Genomic DNA, 27,942 nt, shown 5'->3' with positions numbered 1-27,942 from the left:
CATGGTCAGGGCTGGTCAGTTAAGAGCTGGCGCTCTCCGCCTCTTTGCTGGCCTCTCTGACGCTGCCTTCCTTCCTGCTCCCATCTTTCCCTGCGCGGCTGAGGTTGAGCGCGCCGTTGAGGAAGCTCTCGGAGCTCTGGCGCTGGAAGTGCTTGCGTGACGCCACCAGGGACGGGTTGTTCACCAGGGTGTACATCAGCTGCCAGTGGCCGCGGGCACGCCGCGCACTCGACACCTTATTCTGTTTCTTCTCCTGCTGGACCAGCTGGATACCTGAGGAGACACACACACACACACACATCAGCACTAGTGACTAATGACTAATAACTCGATCAATGGACCAGCTGGATACCTGGGAGGAGGAAGAGGCAACACACCCACGTCACATGACTAGTGACTAACACACCCACGTCACATGACTAGTGACTAATGACTAGTGACTAATGACTAGTGACCAATCACTCTACATCTGCTTCTTCTTCTGCTGGACCAGCTGGATACCTGGGAGGAGGCAGAGGCAACACACCCACGTCACATGACGAGTGACTAATGACTAGTGACCAATCACAGCGGACGGGTCTCATGTCAGGAGGGAATGGAGATGGAGATAAAGTCGATAAAAGCCCAAATGAAATCAGCTGTACTAATGGCATCCATCTTCTCTCTCTTTAAGAAATGTAATTTCGAATGAGAAGTATACTTAACCAAATATCTTTAACCAACTATCCCTGACATTAAGTTATAAACATGACTTTTGTAGCAAATTAACTTTGCCAAGAAATGTCATTTGTACTCAGTTAGAGGGCAATGAAAAGCCCCACACACCATAAGGACATATGAAACTACAAGGTTACTTTTGGATGATATGTTATTTGTGTATATATATAAAATTAATATATTCACTATAAAATGACACAATTGTAGTAAGAGGAAACAGCATTTTGTTTACATTAGCATATATTTAAGGAGAAATTGATGAGAAATTTGACCAAAAGGTGTATTGAATTAGACTGACAGAGTTCCCCTTTAACACAAAAGATCCCAAGTGCCCTGTATTGCCATGCCTGATGAACGTAGATGAACAGCTTTACAGTAGTCCAATAATAGCAGGTGTTGATATAATCCTATGCACACAGTTGGAACATATTGGGCTCACAATTACACCTAGGAACACTGAGCCCTATGGGCCGCATGAATATGAAAGAGTCAATTAGCTCGGCCCATCTGTGTAAGCCACGGCTAATCTCCGCCAAACAACCCACAGTTGTTCCCCCACTCAAGGGAACCCTGGGCTTGTATCAAAATGCAACTGGGGTAGGGTGTGTGTGTGTGTGTGTGTGTGTGTGTGTGTGTGTGTGTGTGTGTGTGTGTGGGGGGGGGGGGGGTCACGGGATTTTTAATCTGATAAAGAATCACAAACACATGCACACGAGCGTGCACACACACACACACACACACACTCTCTCTCACACACACACACACACACACACACACACACACACACCAATCTGTTGAGGGTTTTAGAAGATTATTGTATGGGAGTTACTGTAATTGAAACATCATAGATACAATACACCAGAGTCAGTGAATGAGTGTGTGTGTGTGTGTGTGTGTGTGTGTGTGTGTGTGTGTGTGTGTGTGAGAATGAATGAGTGTCGACCCCCATTTAGTCCCCATTTATGAGCTCTTTTGTTCCTTTGTTCCGTCCAGCTGAAACATGCTGCATGGGTTAACCTGGAGCCAGTTTACCAGTGTCCTGTTTCCTTGAAACGGAAATGAGAATAAGGATGTAGCAAGGAAAGTAAGAGTGTGTGTCTGTGTGTGTGTCTGTGTGTGTGTCTGTCTGTGTGTCTGTCTGTGTGTCTGTCTGTGTGTCTATCTGTCTGTCTGTCTGTCTGTCTGTCTGTCTGTCTGTCTGTCTGTCTGTCTGTCTGTCTGTCTGTCTGTCTGTCTGTCTGTCTGTCTGTCTGTCTGTCTGTCTGTCTGTCTGTCTGTCTGTCTGTGTATCCTGTTTCCTGCCCTGCGATCCAAAATGAAGATGTATAGTTGACAGGCCAAATCTTTGTGAGCCACATGCCCTGGCCAGCGCACCGTGAGTGAAGGTCTGTGCTGAGGCCTCAACGGGTGATACCAAGGCGACAGGTCTGATTGAGGGCAATGGATGGAGAGGCCATGTTAAATGATTGCACAGCGTGGCCAGATTTACACTGACAGATTCAATCAGGAGAAAGATGTCCGCCTGCCTGCAGCGTGCAAGCGCCGCTGATGAATCCATTTTTTAAACATTAGGCAGGCAGGCAGGCCGGCTGCACATCACATCACATCACAGAGCCGTGACAGGAGGAAGAGACACAAAGGAGAGAGAGAGCTACGGTGGAGACGCGTTGCTCATCCCTACGGTCTGCGAGTCTACGGGTCTACGAGTCTGTTCCTCTCGTGACACTGAGAAGCACGACGATGACGAACCAAACTGAGCTAATTTTGGTAATTCTCTCTAACGTGTCCTTTAGTGAGAGAGTGAGTGATAGAGTGAGTCAGAGAGAAAGAGTTAAACTAAAAGAGTTAGCACCCAAATATCTTCAAATGGTAGGTTAAATACCATAATCTTCATTTCTATCCATTTCCACCAGCCAATCCAATGGTATTGTCCTGTGTCTAGAGGCCACGCCCTTTGGCTCAAGTAACCCTCTGATTGGCTGTTTGCAGCCCAATAGTGCAGAGGTGTCCTGGAAGCTGATTCACAAGCAGAACTAAAGTGAAAACCCTATTCAAATAACACAACTAAAGCAGGTACTTCCGATTGCAATATATCCATGATCAGACGACTACTCACATCACAAGGGTCAGTTTAGACCAAACATGACTGTACTATACTTTACTGTACAGTACATTTTGAATCACTGTTTGTGGGTTTTCTGGGTATCAGAGATCTCCAGTTGATTTAGCCTCTTCATCAGCTGGGGTGTCAATCAGGCCCCTTTAGTAAATCTAACGCTAATCCTTAGATGAAAATGATTCCTGACAGCTGGTGGTCACCGTTTCGATGTGCAGAAGAATTCTTCCAAAAAGAAGGACATTTTTTCCAAAGAACCATTTGGTGGCAATGCTTTATGTATGTGTTAAAACACGCTTTCGAGCTGATAGGAAATTAATATTTCAACACAGGGTTAAGAATAGCAAAACATCCAGAAGCTTCTCTCTAAGGGGCCTAAGGTTTCAAAGAGGAACCTTGAGGTGTGTGTGTGTGTGTGTGTGTGTGTGTGTGCGCGTGTGTGTGTGTGTGTGTGTGCGTGTGCGTGTGTGTGCGTGTGTATGTGTGTGTGTGTCTGTGTGTGTGTGTGTGTGTGTCTGTGTGTGTGTGTCTGTGTGTGTGTGTGTGTCTGTGTCTGTGTGTGTGTCTGTGTCTGTGTGTGTGTCTGTGTGTGTGTGTGTGTGTGTGTGTGTGTGTGCGCGCCCGTGCGTGTGCGTGTGTGTGTGACTACCTACCTTCCTCAGCATCCCTGGTCCGCGGGCCGGCGCCATGGCCGTAGGTCTGAAGCAGCAGGCCGCAGAATGCCTTCATGACCGGATGAGACTGGCTCACCTCAATCTTCAAATAATGGGCATAGCAGCGGTAACCTGCGGAGAACACAACATCATGGGAGAGGGCGTTACAGAGGGGTAGATGGAGAGAGACGAAGAGAGAGAGAGAGAGAGAGAGAGAGAGAGAGAGAGAGAGAGAGAGAGAGAGAGAGAGAGAAAGAAAGACAGAGATAAAGACAGAGAGGGACAGAGAGAGAGAGAGACAGAGAGAGAGAGAGAGAGAGAGAGAGAGAGAGAGATGGTGAGAAAGCAATCTAGGGTTAGAGAACACAACATCACGGGAGAGGGCATTAGGGAGGGGTAGATGGGTGGGTAGAGGGAGAGAGATGGAGAGATGGAGAGAGAGAGAGAGACAGAGAAAGAGAGAGACAGAGAGAGAGATGGTGAGGAAGCAATCTTCAAATAATGGGCATAGCAGCGGTAACCTGCAGAGAACACAACACCAGAGGAGAGGGTAGATGGGTGGGTGGAGGGAGAGAGATGGAGAGACGGACAGAGAGAAAGAGAGACAGAGAGATGGTGAGAAAGCAATCTGCAGTGAGATTGCTAGCGCACAGCGATCAAAAGCAATCAGAGGTAATGGCGGCTCTGTCTGCGCTGGTTACCTGTCTGCTCTGGCGCTCGATACCCATCTCATCTCGTTTGCCCCAGTCTTTGGCATGAATTGTATGGAAATCACTGCCTGTCATTTACAAGGCTGGTATCACCTGACCAACATTCAGCTCTAAGCATCTCTTACGTGGTGTGTACATAGGCACGGCTTTCCCTTGCAGACGCATGGTAAACTATGTCATTCTCTATTTTTGAAGGGTACTTGGCTGGGATATGGGAACATAAAATAAGGCACTGAATAGAGAGCCTTACAATTTCATTTGCTATTGTTTGAGGACTTCCCAAAGCAGTACTCATACCCAACCACCTAGCCTCTATAAGAACAGTGCTCACTACAACCATCATAACCATTTTTAAACGATGCCTTTGTGAGCATCTCACTGGGGTTAACAAGGGTGGAGGGGGGTGAAAGTGGTTCAGGAGGTAGAGGAGTCATTATGCTAAGGGGAGGTGGCTAAATGGATCCTGATCCCGACCCCTGTCGAAGTGTCCTTGAGCAAGACACTGAATCCCTAAACGCTTCTGATGTGCTAGTGGCCATCTTGGTTATTAACCTACACCATCGGTGTGTCAATGGGTAGATGTCTGAGGCATTAAAACGCTTTTAGTGCGCTATGAGTAGAAAAGCGCTATATAAATGCATTTACCATTTAGAGAGGGGTCAACGCACATCTGGATTGCTGAGACGCTGAAAGAATCGATCGGAAAGAATAGACAAACGTGTCCACACAATCAAACCCTGTCTGCTACTTTTTTTTTTTTTTTTAAGACTTGTTTTTGGGCTTTTTATGCCTTTAATTGACAGAGCAGCGAAGATTGTGTCAGGAAATGAGAGGGAGAAGAGGTGGGGAGTGGACAGGAGAAATGGCATCGGGGTCGGATTCGAACCCGTGACCTCCTTGAGCTTCAAGCCCGAATGTGGTCGGGGCTACTGTTTGAGCCACAGTGCCCCCCCCCGTCTGCTACTTGGCACTAACTGCAGTCAGATTAGGCAGGGGAGCCGTGACTCACTTGGGTCGAACGCCTCCACGTTGCGGTTGAGGAGGCTGATGTCCATCCTGCCTAAGTGGATGATGTTGAAGAGGGCCGTGATGACCACCCTCCAGATGCCCAGCAGCACTCCCAGCAGCACGTTGACGGGGAAGAGAAGGTAGGTCATCAGGAACAGACTCCCCCTGCGGAGAAACGGAGGTTGCAGTAATGCAGTTACAGTTATAATTGTTCATTTAGCAGAACGTTTTTTCCCCCAAAAGTGACTTTTGCTCAAAAAGCGGATCCATGTTATCTCGTTCGCATTACAAAACCCATCAATGTTAAGCCATTAATTAAAGGTCACAATGTCACAAACTTTGACCTCACCTGTTGTGGAGGTCTCGTGATCCGGAGACCTTCTTAATAAACATGAACCTGGCCGCCAGGTGCTGAACAAGCACAGCCAGGATGAGCATCAACCAGAAGGGCCTGAAGACACAAGACAAAACGTGTCATAAGCAAAACGACACAAGACATGTCATGCCTCCACATGTTATAAGCAAAACGACACAAGACATAACGTGTAGGCATGACATAAGCAAAACGACACAAGACATAACGTGTGGAGGCTAAACGTAAGCAAAACGACAGAAGACATCACGTGTGGAGGGTAAACGTAAGCAAAACGACACAAGACATAACGTGTGGAGGCTAAACGTAAGCAAAACGACACAAGACATAACCTTTTCAAGGCTAAACGTAAGCAAAACGACACAAGACATAACCTTTTCGAGGCTAAACGTAAGCAAAACGACACAAGACATAACCTTTTCGAGGCTAAACGTAAGCAAAACGACACAAGACATAACGTGTGGAGGCTTAACATAAGCAAAACGACACAAGACATAACGTGTGGAGGATTAACATAAGCAAAACGACACAAGACATAACGTGTGGAGGCTAAACGTAAGCAAAACGACCCGACATAACGTGTCGAGGCTAAACATAAGCAAAACGACACAAGACATAACGTGTCGAGGCTAAACATAAGCAAAACGACACAAGACATAACGTGTGGAGGCTAAACATAAGCAAAACGACACAAGACATAACGTGTGGAGGCTAAACATAAGCAAAACGACACAAGACATAACGGGTAGGCATGACATAAGCAAAACGACACAAGACATAACGTGTTGAGGCTAAACTTAAGCAAAACGACACAAGACATAACGTGTGGAGGCATGACATAAGCAAAACGACACAAGACATAACGTCTGGAGGCTAATCATAAGCAAAACGGCACAAGACATAACGTGTGGAGGATTAACATAAGCAAAAAGTCAAGATGCGTAATGTGTGGAGGCGTAACATAAGCAAAAAGTCAAGAGGCATCATGTTCGGGCGCTTATTAGAGGCAAAAGGACAAGAGGCGTAACGTGAGCCTTGGAGAGGAGCCCTTCTGTGGGATATGAGATCGATAACGATGTGAGCCAGAGATTGTCTGCCAAGAGTAGTAGAGGTTGATGCGCTGCCAAGACCACTCAGTTCACATGGAGTGCAATGGGACAAATGCACATCAAGGGCACAGACGGATGCAGTGCATCGGGCATCTTAGTCTTCATTATGATCATCTTCCTCCTCATCGCCACAACCACCAGCATCATCATTATAATCTGCCATCCTCTTGATCGTCATCATCATCATCATCATAATCGTCTCTACCATCACCACCATTATCATAATAATAATAATCTGCCATCATCATCATCATCATCATCATAATCATCTCTACCATCACCATCATAATATTAATCTGTCATCATCATCATCTTCATCATCATCACTGCGGTGACAGTCCTCACGTGTGTGATGGTCCCTGCCTGAGGTTTCACTCACCACATGTGTGCGATGACGTGGAAGAGCATCAGGTTCTGCCCGTAGAGAACGGGGATTATGACCAGGAACACAGCAAACAGCAGGCAGATGAAGAACACCAGAGTCTGGATGGTCATGCCTGAACACAGAGACACAGAGAACGTCAGACAGATCAAGAACACCAGAGTCTGTAGTCGTGTATGCGCACAGATACAGCAAACATCATAAAGATCATGAACACCAGAGTCTGTAGTCGTGTATGCACACAGAGACACAGCAAACATCATAAAGATCATGAACACCAGAGTCTGTAGTCGTGTATGCACACAGAGACACAGCAAACATCATAAAGATCATGAACACCAGAGTCTGTAGAGTCATCCCTGCACAGAGACACAGAAAACATCAGGCAGTCGAACCACACCAGAGTCTTCAGTCGCGTCTGTAGACACACACACACAGAGACCGCGTGGGGATGCATAGAAACATACTAAACTCAGGGAGAAGAACGAGCAACGACTCACCCTTATAATAATAATAATAATAATAATAATAATAATAATAAAAAAAACTTGATTTATATAGCACCTTTCATGCAAAAGAATGCAGCTCAAAGTGCTTTACAGCAAATACATTACGTACATACATTATGTTTCATCACCCTTGACAACAATGGTCAGTGAATCGCAAGAGGCTTTTCTTTGCGCCTCAAAGGGTTTATTTAAAACAAAGGAACACATTCAGACATTCCTGCTAAATGTTATGCCAGTCGGCTAAAACATGACACTTAAGATAATTATGAATTGCCTACTAAAAAGATCAAAGTATGAAGATTTATTTTCTACAGAAAACGCCAGATTGATCCTTTTATAATACAAAGTGCGCCTGTCAATGCATGACTCGAACACACAAACTTTATTCTGAGATTGTCAGTCCATCCACACACATCTTATTAATATTTACTCAGTGCTGTCATGTTTAACATTAGAGAGGGAGATGGAGGCTGGCAGAAGAATACTATTGAATAATATTACATCAATGATGCATTAGTCACACACGCACAGCACTAACAACTGTCATACAACCGACTATCAGGCAACCATAAGAACTGTCAAACAGCCACAGACTATCAGGCAACCATAAGAACTGTCAAACAGCCACTGACTATCAGGCAACCATAAGAACTGTCAAACAGCCACTGACTATCAGGCAACCATAAGAACTGTCAAACAGCCACTGACTATCAGGCAACCATAAGAACTGTCAAACAGCCACTGACTATCAGGCAACCATAAGAACTGTCAAACAGCCACTGACTATCAGGCAACCATAAGAACTGTCAAACAGCCACTGACTATCAGGCAACCATAAGAACTGTCAAACAGCCACTGACTATCAGGCAACCATAAGAACTGTCAAACAGCCACCGACTATCAGGCAACCATAAGAACTGTCAAACAGCCACCGACTATCAGGCAACCATAAGAACTGTCAAACAGCCACTGACTATCAGGCAACCATAAGAACTGTCAAACAGCCACAGACTATCAGGCAACCATGTTCTCTACACTCAGGTATTTACAACAGCCAAGACACATCTGCAATAAGATGTTATATGTTTATTATGCACAGGTGGAGTTGCACATATACTGTATATATGTTTTTTTTTTATACTGGACCACCATGGGCAGTGAACCCCTGATTTTGGGGGTGGTGTGCTAAGGTTTGAGCTCATTGATAGCACTGTATCAATACATAAATAATAATATTACATTTAAAATTAGGTCATTTATAGAATTGTATCAATAAATATATAATAATAGAACATTTAAAATGAGTGGAGCAGACAAGTGCTGTGACCCAAAGGTTTTTTTAACCCCGTGACCAACGGTATAACAGAGAGAACTGAACGGCTGTGAGTAGGAAAGCTTAGCACCCAGATGAAATGGACCTCCTGAGAACCTCCTCTGGTCAAGCAGTGCTGCCGATCACCATCACACACACACACTACTCACTAAGGCAGATGACTGCGGCCTGGTAGCTGGTGTAGCCCACACACGCAAACACACACACACACACACACACACACACACACACACACTGAGGCAGGTGACCGCGGCCTGGTAGCTGGTGTAGCCCATTACACACACACACACACCTACACACACACACACACACACACACACACACACACACACACACTACTCACTGAGGCAGATGACCGCGGCCTGGTAGCTGGTGTAGCCCATCCAGCAGACCAGCGCGGGTCTTGACGGCCTGATGCTCCTCTGGCAGCTGTACACAGTGTAGACGTCCCCCCGGTACAGCCCTCGCAGGTTAGACCTGAGGCAGAGGAGAGGGAGAGGGGGAGGATATGTTTATATACCACATTGTTACTATCTATGACCTATTGTTTTTTTGATTATTATTATTTATTTATATTAATTGTGAATGTACATTTTATGTAAACATGCTTTGGCATCGTTGTATTGTATGCAGTTATGCCAATAAAGCCTTTTGGAATTGAAAGAGAGAGAGAGAGAATGCAGGGAGAACGGAGAGACAGAGAAAGAGAAAGGGGTGAATGCAGGGAGGACGGAGAGATGGAAAGGGGTGAATGCAGGGAGGATGGAGAGATGGAGAGAGAGAAAGGGGTGAAAGCAGGGAGGACGGAGAGATGGAAAGGGGTGAATACAGGGAGGACGGAGAGATGGAGAGAGAGAAAAAAGTGAATGCAGGGAGGACGGAGAGATGGAAAGGGGTGAATGCATGGAGGACGGAGAGAGAGAAAGAAGTGAATGCAGGGAGGACAGAGAGATGAAGAGAGAGAAAGAAGAGGATGCAGGGAGGATGGAGAGACGGAGAGACAGAAAGGGGTGAATGCAGTTAGGACAAAGGAGTGGTTTTTAAGTGGTTTTTGGGCACAGTGAAGATATCAGATGTATTGTGCAGGCAGGATGGAGGCAAATTGAGGAGTAATGTGTTGAATTAAACGCTCACAATTCAACTTAGACGGCAATTTGACACACCATTATTCCCCAGTAATGACCCCCATTTTCATTTGGGGAGATAATTGAAGCAGTTCTGTCTGCAATAATAGTTGTCTAAGTAATAATAGTCAGTCATTAAAACACTCTTTTCATATCAGCTCTCTGTGTGTGTATGTGTGTGTGTGCAAGTGTGCGTATGTGTGAGTGTGTGTGTGTGTGTGTGTGTGTGTGTGTGTGTGTGTGAGTGTGTGTGTGCGTGTGTGTGCGTGTGTGTGTGTGTGTGTGAGTGTGTGTGTGTGTGTGTGCGTGTGTGTGTGTGTGTGTGTGTGTGTGTATAATTGCAGTGTATTCAGAATCCTAGAATCAGGTGTTTGTGAGAAATAACAGTATGTCCTGTGTGAGAACATGAGATGAATGATAATGCAGCTGCTGTTACCACCAAGTATGTGGTCAGCATAATCTCACAAATGGCAACGTAATCTCTTATCCTGCTAACAAAGGAGAGGTCACCACACTGGTATTGCTCAGACACCTGGGGTCAGGAAGCAGACTGAGGTGTGAGTGAAGGCAACCAATCATAGTGTGGGAATGGGGGTGGGCCATTGAGAACCATCTCAGACAGCAGGTAAGGAAAAACCTGATTATCATATAGAACAGCAAAAGGTCGCCAGACCTGTTAGCATTAGCAGCCTAGCTCATTGACATTAAAAGCCTAGGAGGAGTCTTAAACATATACATTTAGTCATTTTGCAGACGCTTTTATCCATAGCGACTTACAAGGAATGTTGCATTTATACATCAGGAGCAGATAGGGGTTCAGTGTCTTACTCAAGGACACTTACACACTTGGTAAGGAGGAGTTGGGAATCGAACTGGCAACCTTCCGGTTACTAAACGACTCGCCTACCTCTTGTTCCACTGTCGCCCCAAACAGTATATATATGGCTAGAGCTGGAGATGCGTGTGGTTCTGATCTGCACAGCTGAGTCAGGGGTGTGTTCCACGTACTTCGTTACTGCACTTTACAGGGATAGAGACTGACTGCTGCACCAACCACAAGAGAAACATCCTCTTCCTACATATTTGTGAAGCTGATGCTGTGCTTGCAGATAAATTATTAGCTAGTTGTTTTGTCCTCTCTCTTGTTATTGTGTCTTACCTGTGCAGTACCATTGACCTCATCAGCATGGCCAGGTTCACCAGGCAGGACAGGGTGATGGCGGAGATGTAGCACACTGGAGGAGAGAGAGAGAGAGAGAGAGCGAGGGAGAGAGGGAGAGAGAGAGGAGGAGAGAAAGGGAGTTAGAGAGGGAGAGAGAGGGAGAGGGAGAGGGAGGGAGAGAGAGAGAGAGGGAGAGAGGGAGAGGGAGGTAGAGGGAGAGGGAGGGGAGAGAGGGTGGGAGGGAGAGAGAGAGAGGGAGAGAGAGATAGGGAGGGAGAGAGAGTGGGAGAGAGAGAGGGAGGGAAAGAGAGTGAGAGAGTGGAAGAGAGAGGGAGAGAGAGAGAGGGAGAGAAGGAGGGAGAGAGAGACGGAGAGAGAGAAAAGAAGGAACAATCATAAGAGCCAATCAGCCGATAGTGTTTGGGAAGCAGACAGTCTCCCAGCCTACTCAGCACTTCACACTGTGAGCTCCGTCAGCCCGGTGAAGGAGAGAGCCGGGATACAGGGATACAGCTCAGCGCTCCGGGTTTGCTGACGCCAGCATTTCTGCTCCTCGCCCTGTGGCGTCGAACCGGGCTTGATTTGCACAAGTGAATTTAAATCAATGTGGCAAGACAGGCAGAAGGAGGTTTACTGTGCTCCTGTGTGTGTGTGTGTGTGTGTGTGTGTGTGTGTGTGTGTGTGTGTGTGTGTGTCTGAAGGAGGTTTACTGTGTGAGTGTGTGAGTGTGAGTGTGTGTGTGTGTGTGTGTGTGTGTGTGTGTGTGTGTGTGTGCGTGTGTCTGAAGGAGGTTTACTGTGTGAGTGTGTGAGTGTGAGTGTGAGTGTGTGTGTGTGTGTGTGTGTGAGTGTGTGTGTGTGTGTGTGTCTGAAGGAGGTTTACTGTGTGAGTGTGTGAGTGTGAGTGTGTGTGTGTGTGTGTGTGTGTGTGTGTGTGTGTCTGAAGGAGGTTTACTGTGTGAGTGTGTGAGTGTGAGTGTGAGTGTGAGTGTGTGTGAGTGTGTGTGTGTGTGTGTGTGTGTGTGTGTGTGTGTGTGTGTGTGTGTCTGAAGGAGGTTTACTGTGCTCCTGTTTGTTAATGAAAGCGGACTGCTGCTAGGAGGAGGCGCCCATGCGTGAAGGCGTTCAGGAATTTGGTGGTGAAACCTGATTGGGGGGATTTTGCTTCTCGACCTCAACAGTCTCACTTTTGTTTTCTCGGCTATTTTAGTGGACCGACTTAAAACACAATTAATCAGCTCTGACGTTGGTCACGGTGTCATAATAACACTGATGAGTGTGTGTGTGTGTGTGTGTGAGTCATACACTGGGAGTCATGCATCAGATGAATATGGAGTTAAGATCGGTGGATTGTCTGATGCTTAACTAATGTGGATTGGCCCTCTACCAATTCATTGCCTTGTCTTGCTATTGAAACTATGGGCCATGGGCAGCCCTTAAGTGGGGCTATTAACATTCCATACACCATAGCGCAGTGTATAATTGAATACATTTATAACACTGATTCATAAAATATGACTTATTTGACCTGCTCACTCACCCTCCACACACATCACTCACACAGATCACATCACTCACACATCACATGTAGTAGATCACATCACTCACACACCACATGAAGTAGATCACATCACACACACACCACATGAAGTAGATCACATCACACACACATCACATGAAGTAGATCACATCACTCACACATCACATGTAGTAGATCACATCACTCACCCTCGAAACACCTCATGTAGTAGACCACATCACTCACACACACACACACACGCACACACACACACACACACACACACACACACACACACACACTCACCCTCGAAACACCACATGTAGTAGACCACTATCTTGACCACCTCTGCCCGGTCGTCGGACAGGTGGATTTTGAAGCCAGCGAGGAGGAAGGCGATGTCCTCGTCCACCCCTCCACGAGCGATCTGCAGGGTGGGGACCACACCGCTGACCAGCAGGACAGCCATCTGTGGGGGACAGGGAGAGAGAGAGGAGAGAGAGAGAGAGAGAGAGAGGGAGAGAGAGAGAGGAGGAGAGGAGAGAGGAGGAGAGAGGGAGAGAGAGGGAGGGAGAGAGAGAGAGAGATAGAGAGAGAGAGGGGGAGAGAGAGAGAGGGATAGAGACAGGGAGAGAGACGGGGAGAGAGAGGGGTAGAGAAAGAGAGAGGGAGGACAGAGACAGGGAGAGAGAGGGAGGGAGAGAGACAGGGAGAGAGAGGGGTAGAGAGAGAGAGGGAGGACAGAGATAGGGAGAGAGAGGGAGGGAGAGAGACAGTGAGAGAGAGAGAGAGAGGGAGAGAGGGAGGGAGAACAGAGACAGGGAGAAAGACAGGGCGAGAGAGGGAGAAAGATAGAGTGGGAGAGAGGGGGAGAGAGAGAGAGGGAGGACAGAGACAGAGACAACAGAGGCGCTTAGCTGAAGACACAAATGGAGAAACCATCTTACAAAATACAAAAGTACAAAACACACCTAGATACAAAAATGCCACAAAGGTGTCTGAAACATAGAAGAGTTTGTGATAGGCACTAGGCAGACATAACATCAGTAAGCAGAAAGTTTTTTTCATTGACAATGCAACATTACATAAAATGATGAAGCAACTATACTGCATATTGCATTATGCATTTTTTTAAAAGCACTTGTTTGAATTAATCTTTCCATTCAGAATCAAGGGACTGTATGAACATAGCGTTAGCATGACGTAGCGTGAAGTACCTGGTAAAGTGAAATGAACGCCACCACAACAGAAATGGCTAGTTTTAATGGAAACCTGAAGACTGGTATGGGAGAATGAAAATAAAATTAGCAACAGAAAATGTTTGGCTCAAATAAAAAAAAAATGGATTTAAGAATTCAAATCATGATACTAATTTGTTATACAGTACCAGTCAAAAGTTTGGACCCACCTTTAATTTTTTGGAGAAATGTTTTCTTTACTTTTATTATTTTCTACATTGTAGATTAATACTGAAGACATTTAAACTACGAAAGAACACATATGGAATGATGTACTAAACAAAAAAAGTGTTATCTACCATGTCGAAAATAATACAAGTAAAGAAAACATTTCTCTAAAAAATGAAAGATGTGTCCAAACTTTTGACTGGTACTGTATACTCGATATACAAACTATACTTACCATCTTCTGGTGTATAGATGTAGGACTTGATAGCGTCAGTGAGCCTCTCAAACAAATTGGGTTTAGAGGCGCTGGAGATAGAGATGAGTAAACAGACAGCTATCAGAAAACAGACACACACACACACACACACACACACACACACACACACACACACACACACGCACAGACACACACGCACACACACACACACACACACACACACACACACACTTGCATACTGTATGCATGTGCACATGCCTAAACACACACACACATGCACATGCTCATACCGTATACACAAAGATATGGAATAGATGGTTTTCCATAGGGAACGAACAACTTCCTCTTGAGTCATCATCCTTGGCCTTCCAAAATCAGCTGATCATTTGCATCTCTGCTATCTATGAGGAGGGCCCTGTCATTCACGTGTGTGTGTGTGTGTGTGTGTGTGTGTGTGTGTGTGTGTGTGTGTGTGATCTGCTATCTATGAGGAGGGCCCTGTCATTCACGTGTGTGTGTGTGTGTGTGTGTGTGTGTGATCTGCTATCTATGAGGAGGGCCCTGTCACTCATGTGCTGCCTGGCAAATGCTCAGCGTGGGTGTGGCCTTTAAATCACAACCCTGGGCTTCATCATCACTTCCTGTCGTTTGCATAAGTGGGCAGGAAGTGGAGGATTGGTCTGGACCGAGAGGCATCAGTCATGGAAAGCCCACAGAAGTGGGAGGAGCCACTCCACAACGACAGGAGCCTACATGTCAAATTAGTCTGCACTTTTCCACCTTAGGTCAGGAGTCAGAAACACTCCTGATAAGGCCTCAGGATGTCATCTCCATGGGGTTTAATTTCCATGACATTTAGACAGATCCACCGCAGCGTCACACACACACACACACACACACACACACACACACACACACACACACAGACACACAGACACAGACACAGACACAGACACAGACACACGCACACGCACACGCACACACGCGTCTCCCGTGTGCATGCCAAGGTCTATTTATAGGCTCATTTACTGAAACATTTACATGGGAGACACTTTCCTCTTTGGGGGAAACACCTATGCCAGTCATGGGGGAGGAGGAGGGACATCGCACATTTGATTAGTTGCCAGTAGCAACAGTAGCTGACCTTGTTTTGGACGGCTTCTTCTTCTTCAGGATCTTCTTGACGTAGTCCTTGTAGTAGCTGCTCATGAGGTCCTGAGAGAGGGGGCAACAGGAGGGGGCCATGTGATGGGTTATATATAGTATGCACTGGTGTATTAAAGCAACATTATGCAACAATGTGTTCCCTTTGAGAGGGTGCGACAGGGGGGTCCATGTGATGGGTTATACATAGTATGCACTGGTGTATTAAAGCTTCATTCTGCAACAATGTTTTCCATTTGTTACCTTTGGAGGCATGTGTTAATGGCAACTAGTTTTGTTATAAATATCAAATTAGTTTTATGGTAATGTGAAAGACAAATAAGCAATGCCTATCGTTCCTGTTAGCCATGTCAGTCCTGCTAGCCGCCCAGGCTATGCACTATGCGGAAATGTAAGAAAAGCTTCCACAACACCACATTGCCGACTTTATTGCCAAAAGACACCAGTTACCTTCTACTTATTCTAGAAAGCTTTTGTCGGTGCTGATGTTAGTCTTTGCAAGGTGCTTGCATGCCTTTTTAGATAATTAGCTCGCTAGTTTTAACCCAAAAGTGCTTTACTGCAGCTTTAAAATGTAAAGCTTTACATTTCTTAAAGATTTAAAATGTCTCTTTTGCGGCAAAATTTATGACATTGAAAATATGATTTAATTATGCTATTTATTTACTATCATTTTAGGTTTCCAATCAGCAAGAGGACCAAGTGAGGGGTGTGTCTTCTCTATTACGCAATCATCCTAACCTTTCTTGGGATTATTGGAGAAGAAACCCAGTATTGTGCTTTCTCTTCCTCTCAAGGCAACAACAACACCACAGAATCTGGTCTTAATCTTATCGGTGGCATAACCGCACAGACCAGTCACTTTAAAGCTGATTAAAATACTAAGTTCTCTGGTATGCCAGACCGCAGCTAACCCTTTCCTCTCTCTCGCGTGAGCTGGGTTTACATGCTAAACCCGTTAGCCGCTAGGGTTAGCCGCTAAGCCTGTTCATGAGCGCGGACGTCACGTTCTTATGCGAGTGTGAGTGTGTGTGTGTGTGTGTGTGTGTGTGTGTGTGTGTGTGTGTGTGTGGGTGTGTGTGTGTGTGTGTCAGGGAAAAGAGAAGGATGTGTGTGGCGTGCCTAATGCCTTTGTTTACACTACTATGACGCTTAATCCAAGTCTTAAGGATTTTCAATGTTCATAATTCCTTTTTTGGCATTTACTAGAAATGGTTTAGAGTTTCAATGTTCCAAAAACACATTATTTCATAATTTTCCTCATATTGTACATCGCTATTCACCCTCTGTCTGAACTGCTCTTTAAGATCTGCTGTGGCCCCCAACCCGAGAAGCCCAGGGTGCTCTGATTGGTCAGCTAGGTAGGGAAATAAGTCTTGTGTTACGAGATTGCGTCATCTTGTAAGGCAAAGGGCTAGAATTCCGACGTTTAAGGCAGCTGGGATAATACGTTTTTGTGGGAAAGAGTTAATCCCACTGGCGTGTGCTTTGGGCTTTCTAACTTTGCAGACTATTTACAGTACATGCACAAAAAGCTTTACAAAAACACTAAAGGAAAGGAAAAAAAAAACGAATAGCATAAAAGGTCTTCTTCAAAACCAGCATATTATCTCTTTTTCAGAGTCAGCCAATTATATTTTCCCAAACTGGGGTACCCCCAAACAAATATATATATATATATATATATAAATGCAGGGGGGGGGGGGGTTGAATGTCTGTAGCTGGTGGAATGTCTGAAGGGGTACAGGCCTGTAAAAAGTTTTGAAACACTGGTCTAGATGTTTCAGTATGCAGTTACTACTGTAGTTGTTTCATTAATGTCTTAAATGGTCTTAAACGACATTGAACTGGACATTTTATGCTGCTCAACTCGTTAAACAAACTTCAATGCCCCCTGTTAGAAAATCGACATCTCTGCCAAAGAGGGGATGAAGTTTCTGATCTCTCGCCTGGCATGAAAGATGACCGGCCCTTCTGTGACACCCCACCCCGCCCATGCCCACCCCACCCCCGCCATGCTCACCCCACCCCCACCACCCCACCCCCACCATGCCCACCCCACCCCCACCATGCCCACCCCACCCCCGCCATGCTCACCTCAGAGGTGTTATTCTCTTCACAGCCCCTCATGGAACGTCTCTCGTAACAACACCCGTGGGAATATCCCTTACCTACCCCACTCGCACTCGTACTATAGAATGGCAACGCGCTATAGACTGTTTCATCGCAGAGTGATTATTAGTAGCTGTGAAAGTGAAAGAGTTAGGATGTCCTGGGATATTCCAACTCATGGAACGTCTCTCGTCCAATCAGAAACAGCTAAATTACTCGATAGAACCCAATTGTTTTATAAGTTCTGATAGTTCTGTAGCTCACCTCAGAGGTGTTATTCTCTTCAGTGCCCCTCAGGCCCTTGAAGAGGAGCAGAGGATACTGGAAACTGAGGAAGGCCAGGCAGGCGATCTGAGGCAGACTGGTGAAGAGGGCGTAGAACTTGTAAATCTGCAAGACGGGACAGAATCAGAATCAGAATCAGAATCAGAATGTTTATTGGCCAAGTATATTTTCATATACAAGGAACTTTTTCTGGGTTTAGTTGCTCTCAATGTACTTAAACTGAAAATATGCAGTAAAACACAACAGTTTAGGATAAAACAAATAAATATAATATATAATTTTATAATAAAATATAATAATTTGCAGGACCAAACAAACAAAGCAACACCACACAGTTAGCGTTTCATATCCTTTCGTACATCGGCTACAGCTGAGTGTAGAGCTAAGCCAATGTGCCAGGCAACCGTTTCAAAACTCGTTTCGCAATCCATCTCGGAGAAACAATAAGAATAGTTTCCATTTTCGAAGTTTTCCGAGATCCATAATCGCATTTATTTAATTACATGATTAATTAATTAATATCCCACCACAATACCCCTGGATTTTGTCTCAGGCAGGAATGCTGCTGGACCAATCAAACTTGGCTCGGTCTTTGGTTCTTAAGGAGATGAGAGTTTCACAATGCCCAGCCTGGATGTCTTTTTTCCCCCCTGCTCGGGCACTAGCGGACGCTAAATTGATTAAGTGTGACCAAGCCGCTTGGCCGACGCTGGCTGGCCGGTGAACACAGAGCTTTTCAGGCCTGAACAGAGACGCCTGTGGAAACCACTATACTGGAGCACAGCACGACTGCGAGTACAGTCTTAAGCTTCTACACGCATGTCAAAATCTATCAGAGGAACTCGAAAAGAGATCTTAAACATATAACGTCGTCCCCAGGGCAGGCCTTGGTGTGCGACTGAAACTTAAGACGAGTTAACCCGCGGAGACACTTGTAAAATGTTTCTGTCAGTCGTGCCTGAGCGATGAAGGGAAAACCTGCGTTTGAAAAGAGCAGACCGCCCACGGGGGCTCATCCTGGGCCGTGTGAAACAGGGAGAACACAGCTGACAGCCAACAGACTGAGGAGGCTCATGCTAGGATTCATGTGTGTGTGTGTAGTGTGTGTGTGTGTGAGCGGGAGTGTGTGTGTATGTGTGTGTGTGTGTGTGTGTGTGTGACAGCTTACAGACTGAGGAGCCTAATGCTAGGATTCATGTATCACAGACTCAAGGACTCTGGTGTGGAGTGTGTGGAGTGTGTGTGTGTGTATGTATGTATGTATGTGTGTGTGTGTGTGTGTGTGTGTGTGTCTGTGTGTGTGTGTGGAGTGTTTGGAATGTGTGTGGAGGGTTGTGTGTGGGGTGCTTAGACAAAGATATGCATGACACATCTTTCCTGTGTCAAACTGAAATAAGACAAAATGGAAGCTCCAGTTGACTTAGACTGGAAAATACCATATCAGGTATTGCAGACTACAATGATCTGGATACCTTTAACATCAAAATGCAATGGCAAGCCCCTGCTCTGATTGAATAAAAACATGCAGCATCATCGAAGACCAGGTGCTAGCTTACAAGCTAACATATAAGTGTGTGTGTGTGTATGTGTGTGTGTGTGTGTGTGACTTCGGTACTGGTGATCAGCTGTTGCCTTACCTCTGGTGTCTTTGGGCAATCCACCTTCTGCCAGACGAGGACTCCAAAGTGTGACCATGACAACAAGCTGCCCAGGACGTACCCCACCTGACTGTGTAATGTGCCACAGGCCAACAGGGGGTAGTAGAGAGCGGGGTAGTAGACCAACGCCAGGATCATCCAATACTCTGAGGAAAGAGCACAACAATGACATCATCAGCCCACCGACATCACTTTGTGTCACAGGTGGACACATAGTTACAGTAACCGTTCACGCGTCCGATGGAAATTAACTTCCAATAAGCCTGAATTAAGCAATATAGTACGAGTGCTAGTGGGGAGGGTAAGGGATATTCCCACGGGTGGTGTTCAGCCGTCGGCGAAGGTAGCAACACCCGTGGGAATATCCCTTACCTACCCCACTCACACTCGTACTATAGAATGGCAACGCGCTATAGAATGTTCATCGCGGAGTGATTATTATTAGCTGTGAAAGTCCGAGTTGGGATGTCCTGGGATATTCCAACTCATGGAACGTCTCTCGTCCAATCAGAAACAGCTAAAAAACTCGATAGAACCCAATTGTTTTATAAGTTCTGATAGTTCTGTAAGAGTTCTGAGTTCGGATATAAACTGATCTGGCATGGGTATGGTCCAGAGGCAGGTTCTGTCTGGGAAGTCCATTTGCAGCAGGAAGTCTAACTAAAATAACAACTCTGCCATAAGGGAAACCAACCAATCACATTGCATCTGTGTAACACAGCTATGAAAGAAACCAGCCAATCATATTGCATCTGTGTATAGCCATGATAGAAACCAACCAATCACATTACGCCATGTTTAACATAGCTATGAAAGAAACCAACCAATCACATTGCACTAGTGTGACACAGCCATGCAGGAAACCAACCAATCACATTACGCCATGTTTTACATAGCATTGAAAGAAACCAACCAATCACACTGCATCTGTGTAACAAAGGCATGAGAGAAACCAACCAATCATATTGCGCCAGTGTTATCCAGCTATGATATAAATCGACTAATCCCATTGTATCAGTGTAACACAGTGACGATAGAACACACACAATCCCATGATCTCAGTTGTATAAAGCCATGATACCAGCTCATTGCTTTAATGTTACTCCACCATGATCTCAGTGGTATAAAGCCATGATACCAGCTCATTGCTTTAATGTTACTCCACCATGATCTCAGTGGTACAAAGCCATGATACCAGCTCATTGCTTTAATGTTACTCCACCATGATCTCAGTGGTATAAAGCCATGATACCAGCTCATTGCTTTAATGTTACTCCACCATGATCTCAGTGGTATAAAGCCATGATACCAGCTCATTGCTTTAATGTTACTCCACCATGATCTCAGTGGTATAAAGCCATGATACCAGCTTATTGCTTTAATGTTACGCCACCATGATCTCAGTGGTATAAAGCCATGATACCAACTCATTGCCTTAATGTTACTCCACCATGATCTCAGTGGTATAAAGCCATGATACCAGCTTATTGCTTTAATGTTACTCCACCAGGACAGAGTAGAGAGATATTAACTGGTCAACAGAAAGACGTTGCTATGGAAATAGGACCCTCCACAGATGGAGACTGGCACTGTCCTTTTGGAAAGAGTTCCTGTAGCTCACTTAGAGACAGTAAGGCACTGAGGATATGAGTCTGAAGCACCCAAATCCCCCACCCGTGCTGTGTGTGGTGTCGGAGGATGAGTGTGTACCCCACACACACACACACACACACACACACACACACACACACACACACACACACACACACACACACACACACACACACACACACACACACACACACAGCAAGCCTGTCCCATAGGACCACAGCACCCTCACTAATCCCACAGGCCCTGTAAGAAGCTACGCAAACCCGTCGGTTGCGCAACACAACCAAACAGCCACGGCACTGAACTTCAGCCGCGTTGCACCGCTCCGAACCCAGTCATGATAATCCCGTTGCACAACACACCTTAAAGACTGGTATACTGGGAACAAGAAAACACGCCTTTAAGACGGGAATACTGGGAACAGGAAAACCAGGGCATTTATTTCCCTCCCTCAAGTTTCAGACAGAATCTCCTTTTGTTCCGTGGCCTGGAGACGGGGCCAAGCGCTGCCAGGGCTGTCTGCTCACCAGACAGCTACACACACACACACACACACACACACACACACAGCAGACAGCTACAGCCCACAGGGGAGGAAAAAACACCATCTCTACAGACAGCCTGATACAGCTCCAGCGAGAGACGCTGATATCCACACGCCACACACACACACACACACACACACACACACACACACACACACACAGTGATTGTCTAGCGTATAATGCCTGTGACACACCGACGGCTTTCTCTGGTTACTGTCTGCCATTCTTTCCCTCTTACCCAGAACAGACCACACTGCGTTTACATCAAATTACTTCAAACACACTTCCATTCAAAGTGGCCGACACGCCTCGCCTCTCTCTTTTGTTGTGGCCTTGGCACAGGGTTGGACCTCCTCTACAGGGTGCTCATCGTCACACACACACACACACACACACACACACACACACACACACACACACACACACACACACACACACACACACACACACACACACACACACACACACACACACACACACACACTGACACACTTGTCTCCGCCCTGTGAGAAGATTCATGAACACCCAAACCCCTTATTGCCCCAGGTGTGCATGCCCCCTCCGCCTTACCTCTGTGTGGCGAGTCCTTGACGAAGGGCAGTGGGTTGGGCGTGATGCCCAGGCCGAACACCTTGCAGAAGAGCACCCCGTACACTGCCACCGCCAGACCCTTGTGCTGCGTGTGATCCAGGAAGTTGACTGGGCTGTGTGGAGGAGAGGAGAGGAGTCAACATCATGTTCAAAACATCTTTAAAGAATCACCGGCATGTTCAAAACAACTCTCAAATAAGTCACCATCATGTTAAAAACAACTCTTAAAGAAGTCAACATCATGTTAAAAACAACTCTTAAAGAAGTCAACATCATGTTAAAAACAACTCTTAAAGAAGTCAACATCATGTTAAAAACAACTCTTAAAGAAGTCAACATCATGTTAAAAACAACTCTTAAAGAAGTCAACATCATGTCAAAAACATCTTTAAAGAAGCTATTTTCATGTTAAAAACATCCCGAAAGAAGTCAACATCATGTTAAAAACATCTTTAAAGAAGTCAACATCATGTTAAAAACATCTTTAAAGAAGTCAACGTCATGTCAAAAACATCTTTAAAGAAGCTAACATTATGTTAAAAACATCTCTAAAGACAACATTATGTTCAAAACATCTCTAAAGAAGCCAACATCTTGTTAAATCATCTCTAATGAAGGCAATATCATGTTAAAAACATCTCTAAAGAATAATAATAATACTTTATTTATATACAGCGCTTTTCTAAATGATCAAAGACGCTTTTAGATTGAAGCCAATGTCATGTTCAAAACATCTCTACATACTGGAATGCTTTAGAGAGAGTGTGGATATCGAGTGTGGATGATTGATTTGCTCTTCATAGCCTAATTTATGTGTGTGTGTTGTCTTTTCTCATAGTGATCCATATTATCAAATTGAATAATAATGAGAGATATATTTAGTGTGTAAATCCCTGTGTATGTGTTTGCCTGTGTGTGTGTAACTGTATAAGTTTGCGTGTTTGCCTGTGTGCGTGTAACTGTATAAGTTTGCGTGTTTGCCTGTGTGTGTGTAACTGTATAAGTTTGCGTGTTTGCCTGTGTGCGTGTAACTGAATAAGTTTGCGTGTTTGCCTGTGTGCGTGTAACTGTATAAGTTTGCGTGTTTGCCTGTGTGCGTGTAACTGTATAAGTTTGCGTGTTTGCCTGTGTGCGTGTAACTGTATAAGTTTGCGTGTTTGCCTGTGTGCGTGTAACTGTATAAGTGTGTGTGTTTGCCTGTGTGTGTATAACTGTATAAGTGTGTGTGCTTCCTGATCTTCAGTAACCTGTCAAAGACCTGTCAGAGTCACGTGTCGTTGGCTCACCTGAGGAGTCCTGAGATTCCCCTCAGGTTGTCATCCACCTTCTTCCTCCTGGCCAGCACAGCCAGCACCAGCATGATCACCAACTAGACACACACACACACACACACACACACACACACACACACACACACACACACACACACAGACACACACACAAACACACACACACACACACACACACACACACAAACACACACACACACACACACACACACACACACACACACACACACAAACACACACACATCTGTTTGTTCTCATTCCCAACACACACCCCCACCCCTACACAACCCTGCCCAGTGACCCCTGCCTATCATTAGTGGTGAGGACAGAGACAGAGTCGTAGACGGAGACAGAGATGGAGGGGACCCCCAAATGAGTCATCCTCGTCATCACAGAGGGGTCACTCTGCCACCCTCTACATCCAGCTTCCCCTTACACAGGCGTGAAGATGTCCTCTATTAGTCACGGTCGTTCAGCAGGACCAGGGCGGGGTCGCTGACCTGCTGTGACCTTGGATGACCCTGGCCTTTGACATGGCAGAAAATGCCAGAAAAGGGGCTCACATCACGCAGTGGGTCCATCACACCCAATTACCACTGGGGTGTTTTCATAAGCATCAAAGAAAGGCAGAGTGTGTGTGTGGGTGTGTGTGTGTGTGTTTGTATGTGTGTGAGAGAGTGTGTTTGTGTCTGTGTCTGTGTGTGTTGTGTGTGTGGTGTGGTGTGTATGTTTGTGTGTGTCTGTGTGTGTGTCTGTGTGTGTGTCTGTGTCTGTGTGTGTGTTGTGTGTTGTGTGTGTGTGTGTGTGTGTGTGTGTGTGTGTGTGTGTGTGTGTGTGTGTGTGTGTGTGTGTGTGTGTGTGTGGTGTGTGTGTGTATGTGTGTATGTGTGTGAGAGAGTGTGAGTGTGTCCGTGCGTATGTGCGTGTGTGTGTGTGTGTGGGTGTGTGTGTGTGTGTGTGTGTAAGGCGGTGAGGAAGTCTTTGGGCCAGCTTGGCTCTATGTGACAAATAACTCCAGTTAACCTCAGCCTGTCTCTAATTCCAACTATCCCACAACATCTCAGGATTTCTTTCTCAAATACAAGGATGGATATCTGAGATCGGAGACACAATTCTATTGTGTGTTAATTAGGTCAGTCAAAATGTAGAGTATCGGATTGATTACGAATGGGTCGTTCAGTGGATGTAATGTTGCAAATAGCATTCACAAGTAGCTGTGTTGTATGACTACAATGCATGTACTGGGGATAAGTTAGCTTCCTTACTCTACATTCAAGCATGAATTACTGATGTGAAGGGAAGATTGACTTGGAAAAATGTTAACACTGAAAATACACCGAACTGCCTTTAATGTGACTTCTTATTTTGTATTATAAACCTTCGTAAGGGTATAGAATGACTATGGATGACAGACTGATATGATGAGGTAGTGATTGGAGTTGGGGACAACAGTGGTACAGGAGGTAGAGAAGTTGTTTAGTAAATCAGAAGGTTGCTAGTTTGATTCCCTGTCGAAGCGTCCTTGAGGAAGACACTGAACTCCTAATTGCTCCTGATGTGCAGTGTGCCATGTGTGATTTTTTTTTAAAATGTGCATACCTTGTAAGTCGCTTTGGATAAAAGCGTCTGCTAAATGACTTAATGTAATGTAATGTAAAAAGGTAGTGAATGCCCTTCATGTGCCCAAATTATTTATTATTATCTTAAAAAACATTTGTCCTTTGTTCTTGTTTATGCTTTTGTGTTGTTATGTTATGTGTTATGTCTTATGCACCAACCACACCAAGTCAATTTCCTGTATGTGTGAATATACTTGGCCATTAAAAAGAATTCTGATTCTGATTCTGATGTGATTGACAGCCAGATGCACCAATGACAGAGGGGGACTCACGGACATGCACCAATGACAAAGGGGTACTCACGGACACGGCAGCGATGCATGTATGGTAGAGCCTGTCGTCCGCTGTCGGGTCGCACGGAAGGATTATTCTGGAAGTTTCAGAGAAGAAGAAGGAGCTTGTAAGCTGCAGAGGTCTAAAGCGATTACTCACACACACATGGGTAACTGATCACCCAAAACCAACCCCAACCCCCCCCCCCCCCCTCCCTCACACACACATACGTACACACACTCAGCATACCCCCCCCCCCCCCACACACACACACACACACACACACTAGCCCACCCTTTTATGTCAGGAGACCATTTGTAAGAGGCAAACTTTTGCCGGTGAAAACCTGGAGCACAGCACACAGCTTACACGTTTTAAACGGATTGCTAGTCAATGTGACCAAGCTGGATTCACGTTCCTGAGAAATGTAACACTCACACACACACGCACATGTAACACTCTCTCTAAGAGAGAACCCTGGGTGTGACAAGAACATATGTGTGTGGGGGGGGGGGGGGGGGGAGGACGACACATTAAGTGTGAGGGCCAGGGTGAATGATAACACTAATTTAGAGGCCATGGCTGGGACCAAAAGAGCTGTCTTCTGGTTCAGCTGCCCAAACCCTCTGCAGTGTTTAAGCACTTGAAAAATACACACATAAAAACACTACGGCCTCCACAGTTGCGTGGACTTCAAAATAGTTTCAAACTGTCAGAAACGAGACACATCAGCAGCCTGGGTGAAACCCTCAGGGAGCTCCATGTTTTAGGCATCCTATCAAGGCTGAGAATGATGAGGCCCAGGCAGGGCAGAGCTACAGCGTGTCATAGCTACTACAGGTGGAAAATAGCAATCTGCTAGAACCTGGCATAATGCATTTTCTTTTGTTGTACAGGATTAATGTTTTTTTTTGTGCACTGTCCCTGTCTTGAAAAATACATTACAATTACATTTACAATAACAATTGCCCAAATTGATTCCACTGTTTTAACCACCCTTTTCTATGGACAAATCATCTCACCCCAGTCCCTCATCAACACACCTCTAAAACTACCCTTTTTGTGGACAAATCATCTAACCCCTTATCAACACACCTTTAAAACTACCCTTTTTATGGACAAATCATCTAACCCCTTATCAACACACCTTTAAAACTACCCTTTTTATGGACAAATCATCGAACCCCTAATCAGCACACCTCTTAAACCAACCTTTTTATGGACAAATCATCGAACCCCTAATCAGCACACCTCTTAAACCAACCTTTTTATGGACAAATCATCGAACCCCTAATCAGCACACCTCTAAAACCACCCTTTTTATGGACACATCATCTCATCTCACCCCACTCCCTCATCAACACACCTCGGCAATAAACAAGCACATAGTGAAGTTACCCCCTGAGACAGAAGAAGAGGGGACAGAAGAGGGGTCAGAAGAGAGGACAGAAGAGGGGACAGAAGAGGGGACAGAAGAGAGGTCAGAAGAGAGGACAGAAGAGGGGACAGAAGAGAGGACAGAAGAGGGGACAGAAGAGGGGACAGAAGAGGGGACAGAAGAGGGGACAGAAGAGGGGACAGAAGAGGGGACAGAAGAGAGGTCTACTCACTCTTTCGGGGGCTTGGTGGGCACTGCGTTCTCGTACCAGTCATAGTTATAGTACTCCTGGTCCCCCGTACTCATCGTGCCTGGCGTGTCTTATACAGGTCCAGTATCTGAAAACACACAAGAGTCGTCGTCGTTGTCGTTGTCGTCGTCGTCACAGAGCCTCAGTGTGTCCCCGACTCCCCTTCTGCGGGCTCCCAGGATTCAGTGCAGGCAGAGGGCAGGAGAAAAAAAAAGAAAAAAAAGTTTCTTCCAAAAGTTTGAAAACGTCACTGGTGTCTCTGCTGCCGTGGAGTCCAGTGTCCTCTTCTGCTCTTTCTCTTCTTTCTCTCTCTGCCTCCCTCTGTTTCTTCTTTCTCTCTGCGTGCGCTTGTGGTCCTTTCCCGCTCTCCCTCTCTGTCTGTGTGTGTGTGTGTGTGTGTGTGTGTCTCCTCAGGGTCCCTGTGGCTACAGTAGCGGCGAGCAGCAGAGGTGTGACGTGACTGTGACAGGAACAGACTGCAGAGTGCCACCCCCAAATCCACTCTCCAGCTCACGACCTTTAGAGATGAGGATTACCAGCAGACCAGGGAGGACCTGAGAGAGGAGGAGAGAGAGAGAGGGAGGGAGGGAGAGAGAGAGGGAGTGTATGAAAAGGTGAGAGAGATGGAGGGAGGAAGGGAGGGAGAGAAAGAGAGAAAGAGAAGGAGAAAGTGAATAAAAAGGTGGGAAAGATGGAGGAAGGGAGAGAGAAAGAGAAAAGGAGAAAGTGTATGAAAAAGGGAGAGAGAGAGAGAGAGGGAATGAGAAAGTGTATGAAAAGGTGAGAGAGATGGAAGAAGGGAGGGAGAGAAAGACAGAGAGAGAAGGAGA

At 45.7% G+C, this 27,942-nt stretch overlaps 1 protein-coding gene across 1 annotated transcript; it reads right to left on the bottom strand.

Moving 5' to 3' along the window:
• Window positions 1–19: 19 nt before the first annotated feature.
• stra6 (signaling receptor and transporter of retinol STRA6) lies at window positions 20–27,168 on the bottom strand (the record flags this gene model as incomplete). Its single annotated transcript, XM_080848161.1, has 17 exons — window positions 20–273; window positions 3,487–3,618; window positions 5,206–5,369; window positions 5,554–5,655; window positions 7,066–7,183; window positions 9,254–9,387; window positions 11,194–11,269; window positions 13,021–13,183; window positions 13,932–13,993; window positions 14,356–14,426; window positions 15,482–15,552; window positions 17,878–18,003; window positions 19,536–19,702; window positions 22,283–22,416; window positions 23,590–23,672; window positions 25,515–25,581; window positions 27,095–27,168. 17 exons carry the CDS (start codon window positions 27,166–27,168, stop codon window positions 20–22), a joined length of 1,998 nt encoding a protein of 665 aa, XP_080704287.1.
• Window positions 27,169–27,942: the final 774 nt, after the last annotated feature.

The sequence above is a fragment of the Sprattus sprattus genome, assembly GCF_963457725.1.
Source record: "Sprattus sprattus genome assembly, chromosome: 11".
Taxonomy (NCBI): Eukaryota; Metazoa; Chordata; class Actinopteri; order Clupeiformes; family Clupeidae; genus Sprattus; species Sprattus sprattus.
This window is presented reverse-complemented; position numbering and strand designations above follow the sequence as displayed.